At 45.6% G+C, this 20,938-nt stretch overlaps 2 protein-coding genes across 6 annotated transcripts in view; one reads left to right on the top strand and one right to left on the bottom strand.

Annotated features, from left to right (window-relative positions):
• Nucleotides 1-7,999, bottom strand: part of TAOK3 (TAO kinase 3) — a 180,780-nt gene extending 172,781 nt beyond the window's left edge. The window contains exon 1 of the mRNA XM_058691648.1: nucleotides 7,864-7,999. The gene's annotated coding sequence lies outside the window, so the exon portion shown is untranslated. The remainder of the gene's footprint in view (nucleotides 1-7,863) is intronic.
• A 3,408-nt stretch (nucleotides 8,000-11,407) lies between these two features.
• The window catches only part of SUDS3 (SDS3 homolog, SIN3A corepressor complex component), a 66,757-nt gene continuing 57,226 nt past the window's right edge, over nucleotides 11,408-20,938 (top strand). The window contains exons 1-6 of one of the 5 annotated variants that reach the window (XM_058691658.1): nucleotides 11,408-11,722; nucleotides 13,617-13,686; nucleotides 14,453-14,524; nucleotides 16,199-16,254; nucleotides 17,593-17,664; nucleotides 20,643-20,662. In XM_058691658.1, coding sequence (XP_058547641.1) covers nucleotides 11,581-11,722; nucleotides 13,617-13,686; nucleotides 14,453-14,524; nucleotides 16,199-16,254; nucleotides 17,593-17,664; nucleotides 20,643-20,662 — 432 coding nt within the window. In that variant the 5' untranslated portion in view covers nucleotides 11,408-11,580. The remainder of the gene's footprint in view (nucleotides 11,723-13,616; nucleotides 13,687-14,452; nucleotides 14,525-16,198; nucleotides 16,255-17,592; nucleotides 17,665-20,642; nucleotides 20,663-20,938) is intronic. The other 4 variants (XM_058691656.1, XM_058691657.1, XM_058691655.1 and 1 more) reach the window with 4 other exon arrangements.

Raw genomic sequence — 20,938 nt, 5'->3', positions numbered from 1 at the left:
TTACACCTCCTCAGGATTTTACTTCCTATATTTAAAATAACAAAACCTCCTAAATTTTAGCCAACGAATTGGAGGAATTCCCAAAGACAAACTGATCTACTTAGTCATTGAACAAATATCTATTGAGCACCTACTACATGGTAGGCACTCTTCTACAGGCAGGGATACGGCAATGAATAAAATCAAAATCTCTGCTTTCATAGTCTACATTGTAGGGTAGAAAGATAAGATAAACAAAATACTTGGTATGCCAGAAGGTAGTAAGCACTGTGGAGAAGAATACAATATGGAAGGTAGACATAACAATAAGTATTTGCTCACAGTTGCAAATTATATCGCAAAGGAAGTTTGCTCTGGAAGAGCAGAGTATTAGATCTCTCCCAGACTCTACCTCCGACTCAAGTTGAACAACCTCCAACCGCCTTCTGTTGCAAATGAAAGGGAATCTTATTTTATTTGTTGCTAATAACTAGAAAAAGGAAAACAAACTTCCAAAGACAGGAAGTTAGAACTCATTCCTTATAGATGAAAACATCATCAGGAAACAAAAGTAATAAATTCTAAATACTCAGAGTCAAAGGTCACTTTAGGGAATATTATCAAGCTGCATATGAACATACAAGTTTCCAAATACTTGCTAGCACTGGCATTGACTTTACCAAGTGCGAGGGTCAGAAGTGAATTCTTCACTTAAGAATTATTTCTGGGGCGCCTGGGTGGCTCAGTCGGTTAAGTGTCCAACAAATGATTTTGGCTCATGTCATGATCTCAAAGTTTGTGAATTCGAGCCCTCTGTCAGGCTCTGTGCTGACAGTGTGGAGCCTGCTTGGGATCTCTGTCTCCCTTTCTCTCTACCCCTTCTTGCTCTCTGTCTTTCTCTCTTAAGACAAACATTTAAAAAAGGAATTATTTCTGTTATGTTCACCGGCAGCAATAATTATATTTAAATATTACTTTTGAACCTAAACTAAGTATTTAAATTTAATACAATTCAACAAATATTTATTGAGCAGATACTAGTTGCAAGATACTTGGTTAGATGTGTAAGACACTGTCCTTTTAAGATTAAAAAGATGGACACCTAGAAAAGATAAGTATGAACCCTATCATATAAAATCAGAGAGAATATTAATGTAATAAGAAAATACACAAAGTACGTAAGGAATTTACAGGAAAGAGTAGCAAGGAGGATGATCAGAAAAGGCCTCACGGAAGATGGCCTGAGAGGTAGGTCTGAAAAAGGAAAAGCAGAAGGCATTCTAGGGAAGAGAAAGGTCAGCAACAAAAGACCTGAAGATGTCAAGTCAGTAAGTGCTCAGTTAGTAAGTAGGCTGGTCTGGTGGGGGCATAGGATACACATGCTCGCGTGCGTGTGCACGCGCACGCACACACACACACACACACACACACAGATTATGGAGCAATAGAAACTGAAAGACAGTTTGAGAAATCTGGCCATGGAGAATTCCTAAAGGTTTTGAATATGTGAATGACAAAATCAGAGCTGTGCTTTAGGGAGAGTGAGAGAGCCACCGTGTGCATAAGAAGGATGAAAAGGAGACTGGAAGACTGTCACAGCAGTCCTTCCCTAGCACCTTATTAAGGACCTCGTTAGTTCCTTCTTGGAACACTGAGAGGTATGAAGTGGAAAGTGTAGTGAGTTGAAAACTCAGATCTAGGTCACGGGGGTCAAGTCTGCACTGTCTGTCTGACCATGGGAAGTCATTTACCCTGTCTCAATTTCCCTACATGAGAATCTATTAATTATTCTTTTTGGAGTCAGGAGCCATCAGATTTAGCAACTGATTAGATGCTGGGAGTAGAGCAAAAACAACAAAAAAATTGTTTCGAGTGATTAAATGAACAGGCAGCTACCATTTATTAAACACTTTCATGTGCTTGTCAGTGTGCTCGGCGCTTTACATAAACTGCTTCATTTATTCCTCATAAGAAGACTGTGAAGTATGTATTCTTTTTTGACAGATGAGAGAATTGAGAGCTTTAAGACTTAAGTAACTTACCCAGGGTAAACCAGCTGGCATAGTGACAAAGCCAAAGTAGATGCCTAGGTCTGCCTGAGCGTGAGGCCCTTTCTCCTTCCAATGTATCATGCTGTTTCTTATACGAGAGATAGATAATGCTAACGTTCACTCACGTGTTCCAACTGAATCCCTGTCTCTTTCGGTGTGTAAGAAACAAAGTGTGAACATAAACATAATCTACTAATTTGCTCATCATTAATTCATTCACTCATTCAATTCACATTTATAGAGCATCCTTCATACTTTGTGCCTGGTACTAAACTTGGAATGGGGAAATGCAAGGATGAGTAAGACCTGGCAGTTCACTGCCTTGAAGTGCTCACTGGCTGGTAAACGACAAGCAGGTGTCAACAAGGAACTGGTATGCAATGACAGAAGAGAACTTTTACACGAGAGACAACAGAAACATAAAGGTACAGGAAGCATAATATTGTAATTTTGTATCTGTGCTATTAATTCTTGACCTAGATCATTTAAAACCTACATGTGGTTTTACACAAGAGACTCTTAAACACAGAGAACAAACTGAAGGTGGATGGTGGGGGGGAGGGAAAGTGGGTGATGGGCATTGAGGAGGGCACTTGTTGGGATGAGCACTGGGTGTTGGATATAACCCAATTTGACAATAGGTTATGTTTAAAAAAATAAAATAAATGAAAACTATATGTGGTTTTTGCAAATATTTGAGTATTTACACACACACCCTTCAAAAAGTAAAGGTGAATGTTCACAACAGAATGGAAAATTGGCCATGAACTACGATTCTATTTTGTGTGTCTACTGCCAAACTACTTAGATTATTAGTTTATTTAAGAAAGCATTCTGCCTTGGTTAGTGCCATCTATTGTAACGGGTAAACAAAATCTATTTGAATTGTCCTGATCCTTGATTGTTGTGGACAAGCCAGTGTCATTAGAAGCTAAAACATATGAAAATAAATGCATAGTGCCCAGACTCTTACTTTGATCTGGAAATAAAGGTTTATCCCATTGTCCATCAGAAATAGTGGATGGAAATAAAACTGAAATCTTCCAGTGGGCACTTTGATAATTCACTATAATATTAAATGTAACAAAATGTACATTGTGTGGTTGAATTTGCTATCCATTATTTCACTGAGGCTACAGGTGAAGTGGAAAGGGTCCCAAAGACTAGACTCCAGCATGTCAATTCTTGGTATTAGTACCTAATGCTACATGGGCCACACCTCTTTGTTTAATGGGAACAGGTTTTCCTAGGAATAAAATGTCCATTCCAAGGCATATTCTCTTTCTCACTCGCTCTGGGGATGAAAAATGTGTCTGTGTGGAATAGCTGACAATGGACAGGAGGATGATCTGTGTTAACAAATCAAGAAACGGGACCCTACATCATTCTCTTGTAAGATAGAAATAATTGAGATTCGATGTCTTTATCAAATCTCAGGTCAGATGGAAAAAAAAAACACGTTAGGTTGATTTTTAAAATGTTTAGGTAAGGGGCGCCTGGTGGCTCAGTCAGTTGAGCATCCAACTTCGGCTAACGTTGTGATCGCTCAGTTCATGAGTTTGAGCCTCATGTCGGGCTCTGTGTTGGCTGCTTGGAGCCTGGAGCCTGCTTCAGATTCTGTGTCTCCCTCTCTCTCTGCCCTCCCCCACTCATGCTCTGTCTCTGTCTCTCTCTCTCTCTCTAAAATAATTAACATTAAAAAAAATTTTTAGGTAAATTTAACATAAAGCTGGAATGATAATTTATCAATGTAATCCCTGTTGGTTATCCTAAAAATTCTAAATAGTTGTTGCTTTTAATTCGATGCCTATAGCTTAGAAAGGAGTTAGATCACATTTTGGGCCATAAACTCAATATATCTTTAACGATAGCTAGACTGATAGATACCACTTTTTTTTTTTCTCAGTCTGAGTTTACTAAACGGTAACAAATTTTTAATATATTCTCATAAATAACAAAGCAACCAATTAAATGGATGATAAAGCTAAATAATCACAACCTAAACTCCCTAAGCTCAAATGCAACTGCACAGTATCTCACAACTCAAAAATACTAATTCAAAACTGTCCTCTCTGGTTGACGGGATCATGGAAGATGAGCTCACTGAATCTCATTGAAGACTGAAAAGAAGTCTTCCTCTAGGGGAGTCACAAAAAAAAACTTTTAGAGAGAAACTTTCTTTCTGTCTGTTAATCTGTTTTCTTTTTGCAGGGAGGGAAGAAACAAAGACTAGAGGAAAAGATTATGAAGGAAAGAGGCTTTTAACTGAGACTCTAAAATAAAAGTATCAATAGTTTTCCTTCTCCTGTGCTACTGAAACCAACGAATATGAACACCGGCAAGCAATGAGAATTTTTCAGGTTGGCTTAAACATGAAAACAAATTAGATATCAAGGCAGACTCTGAGATGACAATGGTTTGACTGTGTACTCTCAAGTGGTAAAGAAAAGTGTAAAGTGGGTATTGTACTTAGTGGGTAGTCCTTGAATCCTGCCAAACAAAGAGCAAGAACAGTTCGAGAACTGCAGACCAAAAAGGACTTGAATTATGTGGTTGCTATAACCACAGTTCATATGGAAGTGGAAGGCTCCTTCTTAATTTCTTCTTTTCAGTACACGTGTATTTTTAATTTTTATTTATTTCTTTTTACCTCAGAGAAAGCGAGAGCGCGTGAGCTGGGGAGAGAGACAGAGATGGGCAGGGGGAGACAGAGGGAGAGACTCTTAAGCAGGATCCACACTCAGCGTGCATCCCAAGACCCTGGGATCATGACCTGAGTCAAAATCAAGAGTCAGATGCTCAACTGACCGAGCCACCCAGGTGCCCCTAATTGAAAAGAAACAGTATAAATGAACATAGGTGTAATGACTTCACATATTTATAGTTTCTCGTAGTGTAGTTTTATTTTGTGAAATTAATGAAAATAAATTCCCACAGAATTCCTACCCACCCACTCATCACCCCAAGGAATAAAAAGTCACTATAGGCCCTTTCTATCACTAAAAACTCTGTTACAATGAATCTCTCTTCGTGGTTTCTGGATCAGCACCATAATGTTATGTGGCTGAAATGACTGCTTTGGTCATCACTCAGGGGAGTATCAGAACACTTTCTTCTCTTATAAGGAATTAAATGTTTTGTCTTAAGAGGCTACCATTTGTACCAGTCAGAAATGAGCTAACAAGTATGATCAAAGAGCTTATCTGCGCAGACATTTCTATTACTTTGTAGAATTATTGGTACTGAGATTCCCAGTCCTTCCACAGACCATGTCATAAGTTATGTGCGCTACATAATGAAGACATTGCCCCTTGTAAATAACCTCTTGCATTAATGAACTTTATTTTTTACTTGAATTTGGCTGAGGGTTCTGGAGAAATAAATTTAACATGAAATAATCCTACTTAACACACCTTAGGTCCTCTATTTACTATCACCCTGATGACAGACAGTGACTTCAGTAATTTCTGGCTTGGATTTAAATAGGCAGTTCTATGTAAGCTTTCTCCATTATGTCTTGGGGAAATAAGGTCTTCCCCCTCCGTTGAAACAGGCAATTATTACACACAGCAAAAGCTTCCTTTTAAAAAAAAATTTTTTTTAGTGTTTATTTATTTTTGAGAGAGAGAGAACGCGTGGGCGTGAGCACACGCATGAGCACGAGTGGGAGAGGGGCAGGCAGAGAGAGAGAGAGAGAGAGAGAGAGACAGACAGACAGACAGACAGACAGACAGACAGACAAAAATCTGAAACAGGCTCCAGGCTCTGAGCTGTCAGCACAGAGCAGAGCCTGACGCGGGGCTCGAACTCGGGATGGATGAGATCATGAGCTGAGCTGAAGTCTGACGCTTAACCGGCTGAGCCACCCAGGTGCCCCTGAAAGTTTCTAATAAGACATATTATAAACCAGACACAAAGAAAATATCTAACCGTGAGATGATAATGACATTCCCCATTATTTCCCCCAAACCATCCCGTTTCTAAGTCTGCTCCTGTAAAAACAGAAATCAGTCGCAAAGAGAAGGGGTGAGGAGGAACAACACCCAGAGAAAAAGATTAAAAATCTCAAATGCCAAACTACTGGGTACAACTGTAACAAGTCGTGTGCGTTCAAGGGAACACGTGAAAGGTAGTCAGGGCAGTATTAACATAGCCTAAGTATTGTGAACGACTACCTGGTCATTAGTTTAACTTTCATATCGGTCAAAGTAGGAGGCTGCCCCCCAATTTCCACCCCCTTTGGCTCTAGGCTATTGGTTTCAGCATTTTAATAGGTACGCCCTTGCCTCCTACCAGGGCAGTTTCTGGTTTAAATAGGCTTATCTCTCTCCTTAGCTAGTCCTGGAACTGTGCCTGAAGCTCAGTCTTGGTGGCTTTTTCTGGATGAGAAATCTCATTGCAAAGTGCCGTTAGCTTAGCGACTCCAATACCTCGTTTCAAAATTTAGTTTGACCTTCCCACTGCCTCCAGCACAGCAAAGTTAAACAGTCAAACTTAGTGTCTGGTTCCTTTGAACCTGCATTGTAAACAGTGATACCAAAGTGCTGCTAAACCTAAAAACGTTTCCTCGCTCCTTGAGCTAAAATGAGACATGCAGGGTCTATCACCATCACCATCCCACACGGGGCTCCAAAAGGATCCCTTCCCCTTTCAACTGGTTGGTAGTGAGTTGGAGAAGCCCTCTCCAACTTTTCACGTCCTGGTTTTAAGGTTACCGAGGTCAGGGAGCCCCTCGCTTTCGAGGCATCCACGCCAAGCTCGGAGAAACAAATGGGAAGCCAAGGGGCCAACGAGAGGTCGGGCAGGCGGCCTCTGGCTCTCGCCAACATCTGTGCGCTTCTGCCAGACCCTCCGGCCCTTGCGTTCTACTTGGGAGAGGTGTCATTACATAATCCCTGCTCCACGGACTCACTAGGGCTCGGGCTGTCCCACGTCTCACACACCACTCTCGAGGAGGTCGGCTGACTGCAGACCCCGCGGGTGGCACGCGTCCCCTCGCTCTGCGCTGCCCGCAGTCCCTGACTCAGCGCGGCGACCCCGACCCAGGCTCGCTCCCCTCTCCCACGTCCACTCGCGCGCTCCGAAGCCCGTCTCCGGGTCCTCCTCACACCCGCTGTCCCGGCCCCTCCCGGGGGTCCCTCCCGTCAGACCTGCTTTTGCAAGCCCTCTCGGGAGCCCCTCCTACCCCCCCCCCCCCGACCCTCCGTCCCGGCCCCTCTAGGGGGTCCCTTCCATCAAACCTGCTTTTGCAAGCCCTCTCGGAGACACCCCCCCCCCAGGCCCCCTGTCCCGGCCCCTCTCGGGGGGTCCCTCCCGTCAGACCTGCTTTTGCAAGCCCTCTCGGGAGCCCCTCCCCCCCAGACCCTCTGTCCCGGCCCCTCTAGGGAGTCCCTTCCATCAAACCTGCTTTTGCAAGCCCTCTCGGAGACACCCCCACCCCAGGCCCCCTGTCCCGGCCCCTCTCGGGGGGTCCCTCCCATCAGACCCTCTGCCCCAAGCCCTCTCGGGGACCCCCCCCCACCGGACCCGCTGTCCCAAGCAGTCTCGGGGTTCCCCTGAGACCCGCTGTCCCGGCCCCTCTCGGAGTCCCCTCCCTTCACACCCGAGGTCCCAAGCCTTCTGGGGAACCCCCCCTCCACTGGACCCGCTGTCCCAAGCCCTCTCGGGGTCCCCGCTGAGACCCGCGCTGCGCGCTCCTCTCCGAGTCCCCTCTCCCCAGTCCCGACAAACCCGCTCCCGAACTCTCCTCGCTCGAGTCCTCCCGACCTCACTCCGCCCAGGGTCCCCTCACCTCGGCTCACTCTGTCACCGTCCCGCGCCCCGGTGCTCTCACCTCAGACCTGCTGTCACCACTCCCGGGCCCGGCGTCGCCACCGCCGCTTCCTCTCGCACACTTGTTCCCGAGTCGCTCTTCTGCCGCTCGTCCCCCGGAGGATCCCCGGGTCGCGCCGCTCAGTGCCGGGTACGGCCGCGCGGACCTCCGCCCGCGGTCTCGGTGTCTGGTCCCACTCTTGTCACGCAGGACCCCGCCGCCGTCGCCGCCGGGCGCCACACGGACCCTCCCGCGGCTGCCGCTGCTGCTGTCCGAGGTGCGGCTCCTGCCAGGGGTGGCCAATCGCACCCGACTGCGCAGAGCGCGCTCCGCCCCGCGGTCTCAGTCCGCCCGCCCCCTGCCCCCGACCACGCCCCCAGCTTGGCTCCGATAGGCTCTCTACTGACCTCCCCTGACCGCGGGGCCCAGGCCCCGGGCCGGATATAGGTACTTGATTGGAGGTGCCTGGGTAGCCGAGCGGTCGATGGCGCCTGAGGATTGGCGGAGCTGGCGGTGGGCGGGGCGGAGCGGGGCGGGGTTTCCTCAGACACGGAAGACCTCGCAACTTCAGTTACCCTGCTGGCTCGCCCGGGGTGCGGTCAACCTTGTTTGTGCTGGCTGGGGTCAAAGTTCATGGCACTCCTCTGCGCCTTTGCTTTTCTTGGGAGTCTCCCAGAGGCCAAGGACCCCTGGGATTCCTAGGAACCACCAGGGAAGAGCCTTTGAGGAGGTCCTCTTTCTTCTATTATTGCTCAGCTTCCTAAGAAATTCTGCCATTGGTTAATATTAACATTTATTCACCCAGGACTTGTAAATAGTTCCTGGATTTAAATTGTTTTCATATCCTTGGCAAGGGAGTTGCCCTTATGTTGCGTTCGACGGACGTCAGTTTAAAGCTGTTGGGAAAAAAAAAAATCTTTATACTGGATGTATACTGTGAGCAAGTAAGCATTCAATACTGATGGGGCCCATTTTGGGAGGTACAAGGACAAAACTTTAGAAATAATCAGTTTGTGGGTTTTGATAATCGTTTTGACTGTGGGAACAGGAACTGCGCGGTAGGCTTCAGCAAGCTTAGTCAGTATATTCGTTTTCAGGGCCACATGTTTTAATGATTCCGTGTGAACTAATGGTCAAAGTGCAACCTGTGGTAATCAGACTCCTTTCACCTTACGGGGGTAAAAGTGCATCGTGCTACTTGGAGCCGTTCTTTATATTTTTTGAAGCTGGATATGTTGATTAAATCGATACGGCTAACTGAAAACCGCTACCTTAACTCATAAACCCCAAAGTGTATTGGACTTTGACAATTCAGCATTTTGTGAAGAAATTGTTTCATTTCAGGAACAATTTGATCCTAAGCGTTGTCAGATGTATACAGGACTTTGTTCTCAGGAAACTCGCCAACATAACTCTTTTGACTTTCACTCCTGACAAAATTTGTGTTCTGAACACTGTACAGATTTTCCCTAGTGTTTTAAAATCATACTCCATTCCAATTACAATGCTCCCCTTTAAATTGGGATGCTGGGATGTACAGAGAGGGCCTGTGGAAAGGAGGCTGGCAAGACTCCGTTTAAGATGAATTCTGAAGTAGGTGCCTCCTGATCAGTGTGACTGGCATTTTGAAAATACCAAAAATGCATGGTGGTTCTGAGGGAACTTGATTTTTCAGGCCTAGAGAAACTGTCCAAAATTATTTAACTTATAAAGGTTAGGTAAGACTAAAATCACGAGAACTTTTCCTTCTCTTAAAGAGTATATGTTAGTTAAGAGCTCATCCTACCAATTCTACAGTTGGCAAAATGGATTGAAAAAATGGAGTAAGCTTTCACTACCAGTGTTCAGTTGTGTCTATCCGTATAAAAAAAGAAATGCATGACCATTAGCAGATGTTATTTGCAATCAAGAAGATAGAAAACATAAGCAAGATAAATATTCCAGTGTCTTGAAACCAATTAGCAATGAAGTCAAATCTTTTTTTTCTTTTGTTTTTGATTCATTATATCAGTGAACTCTAATTTCTAAAATGTTGGTGCTTTTTCTGGTCTATGATTATTGCTACTGATGGAAACCTAAGTTGCTCAATATAGTTGATTACAAATAATTTAGATGTGATCTAAAATATAAATAGACTGTGACTTCATCCTTTGGACAAGAGACAGTTCTAAAAACCTACTTTAAATATAGATGGCGGATATATAGTGAGCCCTGAGAATGACTTTTATTTAGAAGGAGCTTCAGAAGATCTCTGAAGTCATGGAAAGACACTGCAACATTCTATTTTAGAAATTCTGGAGTTTTCTTGGGAGGAAAAATCTACAACAGAGCTAACATTTTCATTAAGGTAGGAAATAAGAAATGTCAAAATAAATAGGATGAGAATACATTTTTTTCACTTTGAGGACACTCTTTAGGGTCCCATTCAGAGATGAATTTGGTCACAAGGGAGCTGAGAATCAGGATATGGGATTCCATCCTGGGTTTTACATCTGCGTTCAACCTACTTGTAAGTTACTTATTCTTTGGAGACTTGGGTGTAACATAAGGGGCAGGGTTACTTTGTACAAGTAAACATCCTCTGGGCCAGCTTCTTTAACCATTTTCCTGCTACCCACAACTAGACAAAGGACATCCTAAATTTGTTCATCAAGCAAAGCTTCTAACACAGTATCTCCTACTCAGAAGGAATCACATTAATTCAAGCAGGTATTCAGCTGTCTTTGTTTTCTAAGTTTCCACACATCATGTTCCTTACGTTAGCCTAATTAACTTCCTGCAGGCAAATGTTCCACTTAGCAAGTCATTGGACGGGGAAAAGAACCTTTTAAAAAATTAGTACTCTAAGAAACTGAGGCAGCAGTAATGTACAGACATACTGTGCTTGGGTGTGCTCGTGTAAACAAGGCAGACTGGACGCTGCCACTTTTTAAGCAAACGTTCTTTCCTCATCTGTAAAATCGGAGAATACCTTATTGAGCATGCCTACACAAACAGAAAGGACTCCTACAGACTGGGAAAACACCATTTTACTGACCCCAGGATGGAATATCAGCATCCTTGTCTTTTAGTTCTCTTTTAATAAAGCTCCAATTAGGGGAGGAGCTAGGCTCGGGGCGGGGGGCGGGGGGCGGGGGGGGCGGATGATCACGAAAATTCTAGATGTCAACGTTTCTCGACCTATAAATGGGATGGTTCACGTCGTTAGCCTGTTTCAACTAAAGAGACCACCTCCACCTGACAGGAGGTTTCAACCCTTCTGTCTCTCAGGTCACAGAGGACCTCGCTTTAGGTCTGGCTCCTTGCGCCGCCTGGCGGCTACTTCTGGAAACAGAGCGCCTTCCAGCTTCGGGGTCCTGGCTGCGGCCAGGCCTGTCCAAGGATTTGCCTAATTCTAGAGAACTTGTCTCCGCCCCTCTCCACTACCCAGTGAGGATTTTAGGACGGCGATGAAAGGGCTGAGGTTAAGGCGAAGGGGGCAGCCCGTCCACCCCCTCAAGGATGATGGAGTCAGGCGGTTCTCGGACAGCTTGCGACCCGGAAGTCACCGCCGGCGCGAGGTCCCCGTTGCCGAGCGCGGGCGCGCGGGGCGGAGCTTGGCGGAGACGGGGAAGGGGTCGCCGCGGCTGCCGCTCTTCGAGTTGGCGGCTCCCTCGGGGGCCGGTAGGCGGGCGTCGAGTCGGCAGGGCGCGCGGCTGCGGTCCCCGGGTGACACGCTCAGCAGCGGCCAGTGGCGACATGAGTGCCGCGGGACTGTTGGCTCCGGCTCCGGCCCCGGCTGGAGCGCCGCCGGCCCCGGAGTACTACCCGGAGGAGGACGAAGAGCTGGAGAGCGCCGAGGACGACGAGCGCAGCTGCCGGGGCCGAGAGTCCGACGAAGGTGCGTCCTCCGGCTGGCTCAGCAGCCCGCGGCGGGCGTGGGACCGCTGCGGGGGACCGCTGCGGGGGTGGGTGGGGGTGCACGGGAGAGGGGCGGGGCGACCTCCGGGACTGGGGGAGGTGAAGGGGCCGCCGGGAGGAAGTTCCCCCCACCTGCGCTGGGGTAGAGGCGGTGGTGGAGACATCGTACCCTGACAGTTATGGGACCGGGGGACTTGGGGAGCTGGTGTCAGAGCTGGAGGTCCATTTAAGACTCTGCTCCTCTCCTTCCGACCGCCCCTGGTGAGCCTCAAGTCTTTACTGGTGGGAATGAAGAGGACTTCCGTGGGGTACCTTGAGCTGCCCTCTGCATTTTAGTTCCCGAGAGACCACAGCAAAGCCCAGTTGGGCTTCCAGGTTCCCAAGTTGCTCCCTCCGACGCTCCACCTTCGGGGAAATGCTTTAGCCAGTCCTCCTTTGGGTCGCGCAGTGCAGGTTGAGAGTCCAGTTTGCTTAAAAGAACGGGACCTAGAATCCGCCGGATCTTAGGTGTAAATTTGGCTCACGGAACCCAGCTTTGTAACCTTAGAGGACTGACTTAAGCTTTCCGCCTCAGTTTCTCCAGCTGTAACGGGGCTTCCTATTGTAGGTGTGAGGATTAAAGGAGATCTGTGCAGAAAGTACTTGGCCTGGTACTCGGTGGGTGTTTTCATCACTGGGGACGCAGGCACAGGTGTAAGTGGGGATTTGCTTGATGGTGCCCAGGTGGCGTTGTGTTTTCAGTTCCACGCTCTTTTGCATTATCATTACTGCTTCTCAGAGCCTTGCTTTTCAAACGGGGCTTTGCACTTCGGTAAGTGTGAGGAAGACTGTTTTGGAGGGAATTGAGGAAGGACGTCCTGGAGGAGAAAGGGGAACAAAAGAAAAAGGACCAGGGGAGAAAAAAGAGACCGTCGTATGGGTGGAATATTCTGGCACCAAACAGGGCTGTGGAGCAAAAGGTTGAACCAGCTGTCTGGAATGAGGAATGTGGTTTATTCATCTCACTGTGCCACGTGCCAACTACAGTGGCTGGCATATGACAGGAATTCCGTGAAGGTGTCTTGACTGAAAGAGTGGAGAATCCTTTGTGGAGAGTTGGATGGGCAGCGGCCTTAAAAAAAGGCAGCGACATGTGCAGGTAATAAAGTTGAAGCAACTAACTGCATTTGGTTTAAACTACATTTGAAGAAGGGCCTTAAGGAGAGATTTTGAATGTGAATCACTTGTAACTGCTGTTAAGGCCCACAAGGGGGAGCAGTGAAGCCAGAATTGATTTCCCCCCTCAAATAGGACTGTTGAAATGAGACAGTTCACTATTTACTTATTCTAAGAACAGTGTCTAATGTGTTCTGAAGCAGTTTTTGTTGTGTATCTTGTCTCCTTTCTTTTCCCTTTAGCTGTGACTTTGAAAATAGTTCAGTTCTTAGAGTTCGTTGGTTTGTGTTCTCTTTTGTATATATGTGATGTGAAATGCGTTACAGGGCTCACACCAGGCATAGACCAGAAGAGCGTGTACTTACTAGGTTGGAGTACTGAGCAAGGCCTGGCTGCCTGTAGTTTTCCCATCTGACACATCTCCTTTTCCTGACCTGCCAGTGTGGCTTCTGCAGAAGTAGCAGACTTGACCGTGACTGCCAACATCCGATGCACCCTGTTCTCTGGTTGCGCTTCGCATAAAGGCAGCTCTTTGCGTAAATCCGGCCATGTATACGTCGGAAATGGTATTTTCTTTCCTGAAGTAACTAATATTTTCCACTGATGGTTTCTTGCAGGTCTGTATCCATTTTATAGAAGTTTAAGTGTTACTGTGTCAGGTGATGCCAACTTCATGAACTGTGATTTTAACAAGCTTTTCTTCCTTGGTTTTACTTCAGACACTGAGGACGCTAGTGAAACTGACCTGGCAAAGCATGATGAAGAAGACTATGTAGAAATGAAGGAACAGTGAGTATGGATCTTTTATTTCTTGTTTGGAATACAGAACTGACCAGGAAATCTTTATAGTGACGTTGAGTATGGTTTTGACCATAGAGCTTCCAAAGACTGTGTGTGTGTGTGTGCGCACATGCGCGTGTGCAATTTCCCCCTTTAAATTTGTCATATTTAATCAGTCCTCCTGTTAAAAGAATCTTCTGTGGGTTGGAAGAACCTTGGGGATGGGCCATGTAGCAGGAGAGAACGTTTTCATTTAAAAAAATTTTCAAGTTTGTTTTTGAGGGTAGGGGGAGGAGCAGAGAGAGGGAGACACAGAATCCGAAGCAGGCTCCAGGGTCCGAGCTGTCGGCACAGAGCCCGATGTGGGGCTTGAACCCACGAACCGTGAGATCATGGCTTGAGCTGAAGTTGGATGCTTAACCGACTGAGCCACCCAGGCTCCCCTTTTTGTTTTTTTTAAATGTGAAAACCATAACTCAGCATCAAGGGTGTGTCCTGTTTATTCCACCTAGAGCTGAAGGTGTGCTGGGTGCCAGGAGAGCATGGCCCCTGACTCCTGCTCCAGTGCTCTTTCCACTTGTCCCACGTCCACACTCAAGCCTTCTCTAAATGTGCCCAGAGAAACTGAAACCACTCGTTTTAATGTAAACACAGATGGAAGACTGTATAAAATATATCCCATAAGTATTTGTTGAATGTATTTTGAGGATTTTGATTTGACTTTAGATTCTTAATCTTTAAACCAGATGATCCACATTCTTTTTTTTTTTTATAGGTCCTATTTGCAAATGTTTCGTGACCATCATCTGGATTCTGTTACCCTTTTCACGCTTTGGAATCCAAAGGGGTAGCTCAGCTAAATTCCACCCACCCATGCTGAATAAAGAATTACTTTTTTTTTTATTGTTTGTTTATTTTGAGAGACCACGTGGGCTGTGCTTGCTTTTTATTTTTATTCTTTCCAGGCTTTTTACCGATTTATTTTGAACCATTTTCACCTTAAACCATTTCAGTCAGTTTAGTGTACCTTTTCCCAAATCTGCATTTATTTTGCTTTTCAGTCTGTTAATATTCCCTTTCAAAGACGGATTCAGAACTCAAAGGCGTTGTTAACTGCACTCTGCGGTGGAAAATTTAGTACGCTGGGCTCCAAATACTTCCTGCGTGCAGTTTACACATTTGTTTCCTCTCCTGTACTCACCATATTTAAGCATTCTTTTGAGACCATATTTTAATTCAGCGTGCCCCTTAATATTGGATACAGGGGGTGCCTGGGTGGCTCAGTCAGTTTAGCGTCCGACTTCAGCTCAGGTCCTGATCTTACAGTTTGTGAGTTTGAGCCCCACGTCAGGGTCACTGCTGTCAACTTGGAGCCTGCTTTGCATCCCCTATCCCCCACTCCGTCCCTTTCTTTCTGGCTCATGCTCTCTCTCGAAAATAAACATTTGGAATATATTGGATACACAAACATTTTTGATTAAAATTTAATGCCTTGTATGATTCAAGGTGAGCCTTGAGAGTGCATCAGAATTCTCCTGGATCTTTTGATCAGCTCTCCTGTGGAATTCCTAGATTGTGTTTCACTCTTCCCCCAACCTATACAAATAGTGGGGTTGTATTTACAGCCCTCACTTGAGCAATCAAAAAGCTAGTGTGCTGCTTCTCTGTTGGACAGTGTTCATTCAGGTTGCAAATCTTATTTTTGTCAGTGTCAAAGTGGGGGTGTTTTTCAGATAGAAGCAAAAATATTGTTAAAATATGATTTGTGGAATCCACCATTCAAACAGACTTGGCGGAGTGAATAATTGCCTATAATCCATTCGGTGTGAGGGGGAAAAAATAGCACACTAGGCTGTTGGTGTGTGTTATGTGTTCTTATCCAGCTGGGGCTGCAAACAAATCCTACATTTTAACTTTGTTACTGAATTACTATTATTTCTCTGATCCTGGAAGGTAGTGCTTTTAAAAATGACAGGAAGGTTTATTAACTTGGTGTTTGTACCAACTATGATATCTACATAGAAAAACATGCCAAAGGCATAACCTGACTCGTTTGGAACTTAGAATGTAGTTGTAGAGTTGATATAAGGGCTGTGTTTAGGCCTTTGCTGCGTTTGTGTGTGTATTTATACCTCTTGTGGATACCTCTAAATCCACAAGAAAATGGCATCACACTTTTCAATTTCTCTTTAGAACTTCTTGCCTATTGTTGCTTATTTATTAAAATTTGTGGGTCTTCATGTTTGTGGGTTTCAGACTGATTCTCTAAAGGTGGGATAGAGAACACAGGAAACTACAACACTGAGTTAGGATTCCAGAACACAGAATCCTTGTCCTTTTCTGATCCCTTTAGCTGCTGGTACATTTTAAACCAGCTGGCAGACTCTCCAGTTTTCTCTGTTCACTAAAGGACATTTATGACATTCCCATAACAATCCAGGTAATTCCTGTATGTAGATTATTTTGGAATTCAATATTAGTGTTTTTCAGTGTGGCTTTTTTTTTTTTTTTTTTTTAACAGGATGTATCAGGATAAACTGGCTTCTCTCAAGAGACAGTTGCAACAACTTCAGGAAGGTTGGTGTGTTTAAGCCTTCACTTCTAAGTATGCTTAGTATTGCAAACCTTTGAAATCTTTCACTCCTCTGTGGGAGTGATTTAAAATTTGGTCTGCCTGATTTTAGCTGTCCGGTATGCATTTTGCTTGCTTCTGTCAGTAAAGCAGTCATTTTCACCTTTTCAAAATCTCAGACCCTTTGGAAGAGCATGAACTGAAAAACACTGTGCGCCTAAAGCTAGACATTTTGGGGAGAGACATTGTTACCAAAGAATGTGTGAAATGGTACAGTACTTTCTAAACTAATTGCTGGCGAACTGTGGGTTATCCCTACTGTGTGTGTTTTCTCTCGTTTGCTTGGTAAATTAGAAGTGGACTGTATTTTGTGCTGTTTCTTGCTAAAGACAGTTCGGCATCAGGTTAAGAGCATAGGCTCTCAAGTGCCGTCACGGGTTTGAATCCCAGCTTCGCTGCTTTCTGGAAATTTGACCTTAGGCACCCCACTTTCTCTTGTTTAAATTTGTTTTAAACAAGATGCAGAAGGTCGAAGTAGATGAGATTACCCATGAGGGATGGCTAGCACCATGGGGACAGTGGGTTTCTTGTGGGGCAAGAAATATATTCTCCTCTAGCAAGGCTATAAGGCATACCTGGCATGGTTGAGTGAGGGATTTTGAAAAAGATGCCATTAACATACCCTGCAAATATGTCACGATCGGGAAAATATTTTCCATGATAATAGTGACCCGTGTAATTGGCTGCTTTAGGGAAAAGCAATGACACGAGTAGATATTTGGTGAAAATCTATACCCAAGCTATCCAGAATTGTCACTGGCCATGTGTGGCTGTTTAAATTTAATGAACTGAAATTAATGAACTGAAATTAGTAATTCTGTTCCTCAGTTGTGCTAGCTACATTCCAAGTGCTCAATAGCTACATATGACTAGTGGCTACCATATTGGACAGTGCAACATAGGATGTTTCCACCATTGTAGGGAAAGTTCTACTGGATGGTCCTACTGAAAGTTCTAGGCCTTACTGAAGAAGAATGAGCTCAGGAAAGGGAAGCCCATTGACTCAAAGTGGCAGCAGGTGATCAGAATCATTTCAATCCTGCACCTTTTGACTTCCTCTCACTTGCTAGAGAGTCTTAATCCACTAGGTGGGGTGATTTCTGTTGTTGGCCTTGGTTGAGAACCAGAGCAGTTCGTTCTGTTTGCCTGTGCCTTTCCTTGGTTTGTGTTTTACTTTGAGGTTATTAAAACAGTCACTGCGGGTACTATAAGATCATTTTAGGAACTAAAATGTAAAACATTGATCTTCAAAATACCTTTTATTTTGTACATCTCAAAATCAGGTACGTTACAGGAATATCAGAAGAGGATGAAAAAACTAGATCAGCAGTACAAAGAGAGGATTCGAAACGCAGGTGAGGCTCTGTCTTAGGTGCAAGTAAATCATCTTTAAGTGTTCCTCCTTTTGCTGATGATCGATGTAATGTCATGAGAGCTGCTGTCCAGCATGCATCTCAGATAATCCTTGGGTATGGTGGAGGGGTTGGGGAAGAGAGACCAGAGGTGCAGTTGGGTAAAGCTGGGACATCTTTTTTCCAGTGGCCAACGAACAACCTGTAGTTAAGCTTATTAGTGTTGGCTCCTTACGGTCGGTTATACTCCCTGGAACCCCCAGCTGGCTCCTTGAAGTCAGTTATGCTCCCTGGCGCCCCCAGGTTAAGCAGTCTTACACGTTCTGTCTCACGTCTGCTTGGCTGGCTGAATGTACCATGAGAGGAGCTGACATGGGAAAGAATCGAGCTTGTTTCACTCTTGTTTGAAGTTTGCTTCTTTTGGCATTCCCTGCTCTGGGAGGAAGGGGTGTCCTCTGTTTTTTTTTTTTTTTTTTTTTTTTTTTTTTCCTCTTGAGTGTTACAAGCATTTACGGGAAGAGCACACCTTGGTTCGTTATAGTACACAGTACGTGTGTTCGTTAAGAATTTGTGGCGCACCTGCTACATTCAAGCTCTGAGCAAAAAAGTAGTGGAACACCTTGTCCTTGACTTTAGGAAATGTGCTATTTCATTGACGAAAGACGTCCAAACATGGGTAAGTTAAGGAACATTCTGAGGTCAATAAAGAATCATGCAAAAAGTAAGATGTGATGATTGTTCAAAGTGTGTAAACACAGATTCCTGGTCCTATGGGAAATGTTCTGTAAGCATTCAATTTCGAGCGCCCACGTAGTGCCTGTTCCTGGTCGGGGGGGTCTGGGGGGACCTAATGCTGGGTCTGCAGATGCTGTCTGGGTGCTGCTCCTCAGGCTGCTGTCCTCTTGCTTTCTGTTCCATTGTCTTTCCGGCTTTCTGTTGGTGGAACTTTTCCCTCTCTCCAGGGAGTAGATGTCCCGCGTACACCCAACAGCAGAAAGGTAGCGGAGGGGTGCAAGAGGCACGGGGAAAATGGAAGTACAGCCATTGGCCTTCTGTGCGCCCACATCCGCCTGCCTGCCCCTGTGGTTGTCCCCACTGCACTCTGACTTCTTGAGGCATCTCCTTGGGACATCTTTGAGATCCTCAGCCCTCTTCCCGGTGTTCCGCATTAGGGAAAGGAGGTGAGGCATGAGGCCCTAGGTTTAGGTCTTCCTCCTTGCACTTTAGGTCTTGAGCCTTTAAGCAATAATTTGCTCTTGGAGCCCCAATTGCCCCATCTGTAGGGGGGATATGAATACCTCATGGAATTGGTTTAAGATACAAGTAAGGAAAGGAAATGGACGTGAGCCACTTTTCTGAAGCCAGAACTGCAGCATGAGTATTGAGCTGCTTCCCTTGATTCCACGTTCAGTCCTGTCCTCGTGTGTCCTTTCAGAAACATCTCTCTCCCCTGCCCCCGGATACACATGCAGAAGAGCTCCCAGATCAGTCACAGCTTGAGCCTGAAAGACCACGTTCTGGGCAGAGATAATCCACCTGCTCTAGTTGTGTTGGTGCATGGCTGTTTTAACTAAAACAACCATCACCGACCCCGAAAGCTGATTGCCATTTTGACTTGGTTCGGGTGTGATTTCTGACAAGGGCGCAGACTTGCAGTGTCAGGTTGTTTGTGCATCTAAAGCCGTTGGGGCCAGCACGTTGGGCTGCGTGTGCTTGGGCTCACGTGCTCAGTGATCCCAGGACCAAAGTGATCAGGGCTTCTGGAGAAGTTAGAAAATAATGAGTGGCTCATCTCTTGCCTTGTTGAAATTTTCTTTTTGTTTTTTTTTTTTTTTTACATTTTAAGTAGGCTCTACACTCAGTGTGGGACTTGAACTCATGACCCTGAGATTGAGTTGTGTGCTTCATTGACTGAGCCAGCCAGGCACCCCTCTTCATTTAAACTTCCTATTCAATATCTATTGAGGTCTGAATTGTTAATCTGGAGTCCTGAAATTCCAGATTCTAGGAAATTATGTGTGGATGTGCGTATATGCTTTTTTATGGGCAAGTGGATCCATAGGATTCATCATGTTCACGAAGGAGACCGTGCTAAAATATGAACAGCGCCCCCTGGTGTTGTTGGTTCACTGGCAGTCTTTGTGACCTATGCAGCAGCTCCACTGTCGCCCAGAAAAGATTAGGTGCCGTGGACCTCTTTTGTTTAAAGGGCTGGCTTTGTCAAGGGCCTTCTGATGTAGTGGGTGGGGGGGGGGGGGGGGTGCTGCTGTTAAACGGTTGCTAATGGCCTGGCACATAGTGGGTGGTGAGTAAGCTGTCGAATACTCTTGGGTGGAGACTCTACTCTTGGGTGGAGATTCGTAGGTGCCTGAGGGGGGTGGGGTTGGTAAGTGAGGTGGAGCTGCCTGTGCAGAGGTCACATTAGGTCTGGAGCTTGGAAGTGCAGCAGAGACCCACAGGGTGTTGCTGTGGAGGCACAGCCACACACACAGGCATGGTGGCCCGTGAAGAAAGCCCCGGAAGGGCTCAGAACCTCTGCCCTGACTTCTCAGGGGAATATCCTTCCTTGCCATGCAGAGTACTTCACCCGTGCTTTAAAAACGTCAGTGTTGATTCTGCTTCTGGAGAAATGGCATTGTTCCTTCCTGCCCCATCCTGCCCTGTGGGACTGTTGGAGGGTACCTACTGAGTGAAAGAAGGGGTAACTTTCAGTTTTGTTTTGCCAGGGGAGTTTGGTTCCCACTGCTTGTTTTTGCCCTTGGGGAGAACTGCCAGAAGTGATTTTGTTCAGGGCCAGATTGTAACTAGAGAGTTTCTGCATCCTTCCCCTTCACGTCGATCAACACTTTACTGATGGAAACAGTTGCTCTGTGTAACGGTGCTTTCAGAAAGCAATTACTGCTTCTAAATGAATCCTACCATCACTGTCTGGAAAGGTGACACAGCCTAGCGAATCTAATTGCATGTTTTCTCTCTTTCAGAACTCTTCCTCCAGCTGGAAGTAAGTACCTTGGATCTTCTGGGTTTGCAGGCCCTCTCTGAGACTGGAATCTTGCTCTCCCAATCTGGAGAACCTATCCTTCTATCACCAAGTGGATAGTTGAGAAGCCCCCAGCTGCAAGCTTTCATCACGGCTGAGTTTGACTAGAGGACATTTTGGGTCTCCATTTAGAAATTCCCATCTGTTTGTTTATAGGTCAGGCAGCTTCTGCTCATCACAGGGGATGAGGGGGTACTCATCCCCCACTGCTCTCTCGTTGACTTTCACCTGATGTTA

The sequence above is a fragment of the Neofelis nebulosa genome, chromosome 11, assembly GCF_028018385.1.
Source record: "Neofelis nebulosa isolate mNeoNeb1 chromosome 11, mNeoNeb1.pri, whole genome shotgun sequence".
NCBI classification, from domain to species: domain Eukaryota; kingdom Metazoa; phylum Chordata; class Mammalia; order Carnivora; family Felidae; genus Neofelis; species Neofelis nebulosa.
Note: the sequence above shows the minus strand (reverse complement) of the source record. Positions and strands in the feature narration are given on the sequence as shown.